The sequence below is a fragment of the Bison bison genome, unplaced genomic scaffold (assembly GCF_000754665.1).
Source record: "Bison bison bison isolate TAMUID 2011002044 unplaced genomic scaffold, Bison_UMD1.0 scf7180017864487, whole genome shotgun sequence".
NCBI classification, from domain to species: Eukaryota; Metazoa; Chordata; class Mammalia; order Artiodactyla; family Bovidae; genus Bison; species Bison bison.
The window spans coordinates 7,820,323-7,824,668 of record NW_011495047.1 but is presented as its reverse complement, the minus strand read 5'-3'; the positions used below and the strand labels follow the sequence as shown (position 1 = coordinate 7,824,668).

Below are 4,346 nucleotides of genomic sequence, written 5' to 3'. Positions count from 1 at the left end.
GCCACTTCGCCCTTGGGCCCGCTGGTGGAGATGAGGTGCAGGCACCATCATCCCCACCTGGTGAAAGCGGGCTTCTGCTGCTGCCCGAAGCTGACCCTGGCTTTCCCAGGGAAGAGGACGAGGAAGAGCTGAATCTGCCTGTCAGCCCAGAGGAGGAGCGCCAGAGCCTGCTGCCCAGCGATGCTGGCACTGAGGAGGGGCCCAGCGCGCCTCGCGCTGAGGGCAGGGTGTGGGCACTGCCCAGCCCCAGCCGCCCCCAGCGCAGCCCCAAGAGGATGGGGGTGCACCACCTGCACCGCAAGGACAGCTTGACGCAGGCCCAGGAGCAGGGCACCCTGCTCCACTAGCGCCTGGCTCGCCTTCCGCCGCTGCTGCACTGGGACTGCAGGGCGCCCCTGCCCTTGCAGCTCAGGGTCTCCGCCCAGTCCAGGCCTTTGGCCTCTGCTCCTTGCGTGAACAGGGTCAGGCCACACCAGGCCTTTCAGCTGCATTGACTGTAACTGGCACCAGCTGGCCTCGTGGTTTTTCCCTCCTGGAATATTTATTTTCCAATGGTAACGTGCAGCTGGGGCTCATGACCTTCCAGTCAGCCCAAATCGGTCTGTTCTGGGGAGCTGGGGCGTTTATTACATCAGTGTTCATCCTCCATCCTCTTTTCGTAGCCACCAGTTTTTTTTTTCCCCCCAGAGTGTAGGGGGTCATTGGGATTATTAACCTCTAAGTTCTAGTTTTTGACCTGTTTCCCTCTCCTTCAATCCTCTGCACGAGCTGTTGCCTTCAAGGGGCCTAGCACAGCAGGCCCTCGGGGGTGCGGGAGAGGACTGACTCAGGGCTCCTCAGATGTTCCTCCTCCCTCTGGAAGGGAGTAGAGGGTGGGATTCAGGGGCCTTAAACTGGGCTCTCGGTGAAGCCTAGCCCCGCTCCCAACCTTGGCTCTAGACTGTTACTCCCAGCACTGGGAAATTTTCACATCGGTAACTATTTTAAAATTAAATAAAACTATTTTACTGGAATGGCCTCATTTGTATCACTGACCTTCCTTTTCCAGTCTTCTCCCCATTCTTGGGTATCCCCAGTCCTAGTCATGTCCTAGTCTTTGCTCCTGACTCTCCCTGCCTCCCTCTGCCTGGGGCTTCCTTGGCCACAGAGCATCAGGCAGGGAGAGAGTGTCCCTCAATTAACCTTGGCAGGGCTCTTGAGTCTCCTTGGGGTAGGGTTCAGCCAAGTTTTGGGGGCGCTTTACTTCACTTATGGTCCTTACAGGGCCTGTGTAAGGTGTCACCCCAAAAAATCCAAGTCCTAGAAGTCAGAGACCTGAGCCAGTGAGACATTTGGGGCCAGTGGATACTGCCTAGAACTTGGGCCATGGGGTAGCACTGCCACCTAGTGATGTCTAGAGGTATTTGCAATTCCTGCCCTACTGCCAGCCCCCAGTGACCAGAGCCACACACCAGGTTATAGAGTTCATAAAATCTCTTCCGAGCCAGCGGGCTGCAGCCAGAGCTGCCAACAAGTCCAGAAGCATTGCCTTGGGTTCCAGTGCCCCCGAGGATTTTGTTGAGTCACAGCCTCCAGAGCCTCCCACCACACCGCCAGGAGCTGCCAGAGCCCCAGGCACCACCCCCCATCCCCAAGCCCCAGGGTCTGACCCTGACATCTGGGGCAAAGTGCTGGAGACACAGATGTAATGATGCGCAGAAACAGAGAGTCACATCTCAGTCTCAGCCAACAGACTGTCCCCTAGTCCTGATGTCATTAGCACCATCTGAGAGCTGGGATCTGTGGAAAGCGGAGGGGTGTTCAGACCGCCGTGCATCCCTCCTCTGGGGACCACAAACAAGTGGCCTAAGTTCCCCACCCCGTCTCCCTGGTCTCAAGCCTCCGATCAAGCCCTGGGGACTCTTACCACTGGGGCCTGTCCAGGAGCTGCTGCTCCTCTGGTGGGCAGCAGGCTCCCGGGCTCGCTCTCGTTCCTGGGTGTCACCAGGCCCTCCTGCCACCTCCTCCTCCTCCTCCCCCTCAGAGAGGAGGTCACAGATCTGCTGCTGCAGCTCAGGGCTAATGCTGTTCTCGGCCAACACCAGACTCCGCAGAGCTGTAGGGTAATTTTCTACCATGTCCAGCAGGGTCTGTGGTGGGGAAGAATATGGAAAAGGATGAATGCAGTTAACGTGGCTCCTCAGGCTCCAAGCTGCCACCCCTTTGGTATGTCCACAGGACGTATGTTGAGGCTAACCTCAACCTCTGGTCCATCCCCCAACATGAAGACTTCTCACCTGAGCTGACTGGTTGGTGAGCCCTGTGCCCTCCAAGTCTAGGACCTCTAAGGTGCGGCTGGAGGCCACAGCTACAGCCAGCATCCCTGCCACGTGGTCACCTGGGGAGACAGCACACACACACACTCACCTGCAGTCATTTGTGGGCCTGCTAACTCTGCCACAGCCTCCCCATCACCCTAAACACCTGAGATCCCACCCCAAGCCAGGAAAGGCTGGCAATTGGTAGATGGCCAGGAGGGGAGCATTGTGACTGGCTAGTAAATGGATGAAGCCAGCCAGGCCCTGGGGGTGGTGATGGATGCTCTGATCTAACTGTTGGTCAGCTGGTCCTGCACACCAGTGGCTCCTGTACTTCCACCCACAACCCCCTTTTTCCTTTGCTTCTCCAGTGTAGTGGTTACCATGGCAACTGATGATCCCAGGTTCTTGGAGGTGGGGTGAGGGGCGTGCTGAGAATCAAAAGGGACTTTTGTGAGCCTCACCCAGGGGGTTGTAGTCCAGATTGAGGACGCGGACCTGGGAGCTGTGGGCCACGGCAATGGCGAGGCGGCTCCAGCCCTTAGGGGTGATGCCAGGGTTAGCGCTCAGTGTCAGCTCCTTCAGGCCTGGGCAGTCACAGTGAGAAGCCAGGATGGGGAAGGTCAGGCCCTTCCCCAACCCCTCCCCCACCTGGGGATCTTTGGGGTGTCCCTAGTGACTGAGAGCCACGCCACCCCCTCCACAGAGCTTCAGGGACATTAGAGCCCCATGCCCTTCCTGCCTGCTGTAGCCTGGATTCCTGGGTCTCCATTCCTGCTCAGCTCCAACCCTCCCTCCTTGAGAGGATCTGAAAAACATTCTCACCCACACAGTTAGAGCCCTCTTCTCCGGGCCAGGCCCCTTCCCCTCTGCACTTAGTTTTTCGCTTTTCATCAAGGCCACATCAGCCCTTGCCCCCAGCAGGGCCCCTGCTCACCAGACTTGGCCCCATCAGGCGGGAGGAGGCCACAGATGAGGTTGATGGCTTCATCACCCAGCATGCAGTCCCCCAGGTCCAGTGCCACGAGGGCAGGGTGGAGGGCCAGGGCTGGATTCAACAAGGCCAGACCTGCGTCTGTCAGAGGGCTCCCATGCAGGCTTGGAGGGTAAGAGCAGAGAGCAAAGGTTACTGCCAACGTCAGCCCTGTCTGTAAGGGGGAAGGGGCACCCTCCCTGATGGTGAGCCCTAGAGGTGAGAAGGACATTCGGTCACAGCACATGGGAGAGGCCCTGGGAAGGAAGAAAGTTCTAGATTCTGAAAGAATGCAGTTAGAAGAGGAATGTGGCTTCTTTTTGTGGGCAGGGACTAGGCTCCAGATCAGAACACAGAGAAGGGGCATGTGGGGATGGTATTTTGGACAGAATGTATGGGCAGGGATCTAGTCCTCGGGGGAGGATTTCTTCTCGGGGGACAGAGCAGCTGCCCTGGAGAAGCCACTGGGGTGATCGGGTTGGGAGGTACATGGACCCTGCCAGGAAGAGGGTGGGTATCCTGTCTCACTTGGGGTGGGGCTCGTGTCACAGTCTGGAGATGAAGCAGGAGCTTGGAGGGTGTGGTGGCGGTATGGTCAGAGAGAAGAGGTGCCTGAATAAGGGGTGAGAAGGTAGGTCAAGTGCAAAGACAGGTACAAGGTGTAGGAAGGAAGGAACAGGAGGTGGCAAGAGGAGTGCGAGGAAGGGGTGTGGTGCCCAGGACCCCCTTTCGAGAGAGCACACTCACAAGAGGGACTGGATGGAGCGGTTGGTCCGCAGCGCCTCCGCCAGCTGCTTGATGCGGCTGGGGCTGGACACGACGCCCAGGTTAAGGTTGAGCTGCGCCAGGGACGTGGCCCCGGCCAGGGCCCGGCAGATTCGGCCGAAGTCGCGGTCGCAGAGACGGCAGCCGCGCAGTGAGAGCAGGCGCACGGCGTTGTCGCGCAGGCCGCGGCAGATGTCCCGCACCTCGGCTCCTGACAGAGGCTCCCCCGAAATCTGGATGGAGCTGGGCAGCATCGTACCCACGGCTGGGCGGCCGGGGCCGGGGCCCGGGCCGCGGCCGAGGTTGGCGGG

The 4,346-nt window shown here is 59.1% G+C and overlaps 2 protein-coding genes across 2 annotated transcripts in view; one reads left to right on the top strand and one right to left on the bottom strand.

The window, feature by feature from the left end:
• The window catches only part of TJAP1 (tight junction associated protein 1 (peripheral)), a 24,267-nt gene extending 23,250 nt beyond the window's left edge, over positions 1-1,017 (top strand). The window contains exon 12 of the mRNA XM_010863235.1: positions 3-1,017. Within this exon, the coding sequence (XP_010861537.1) occupies positions 3-347 (345 nt within the window). The 3' untranslated portion in view covers positions 348-1,017. The remainder of the gene's footprint in view (positions 1-2) is intronic.
• Positions 1,018-1,404: 387 nt separating this feature from the next.
• LRRC73 (leucine rich repeat containing 73) lies at positions 1,405-4,289 on the bottom strand. The gene is made up of 6 exons (XM_010863126.1): positions 4,018-4,289; positions 3,235-3,395; positions 2,762-2,884; positions 2,277-2,377; positions 1,907-2,129; positions 1,405-1,779 (listed from the first exon to the last, which is right to left on the bottom strand). The coding sequence occupies exons 1-6, from the start codon at positions 4,287-4,289 to the stop codon at positions 1,709-1,711; spliced, it is 951 nt and encodes a 316-aa protein (XP_010861428.1). The 3' UTR covers positions 1,405-1,708.
• Between the last annotated feature and the right edge of the window lie 57 nt (positions 4,290-4,346).

Bases quoted from the DNA above. Each gene is read 5' to 3' on its own strand.
- LRRC73 (XM_010863126.1), bottom strand. From the start codon at position 4,289: ATGCTGCCCAGCTCCATCCAGATTTCGGGGGAGCCTCTGTCAGGAGCC. The intron at 2,885-3,234 runs GTGAGCAGGGGC...GTGACTGCCCAG, and splicing joins GCCTGATGGGGCCAAGTCTG to GCCTGAAGGAGCTGACACTG. The intron at 1,780-1,906 runs GTAAGAGTCCCC...CGCTTTCCACAG, and splicing joins CTCCTGGACAGGCCCCAGTG to ATCCCAGCTCTCAGATGGTG.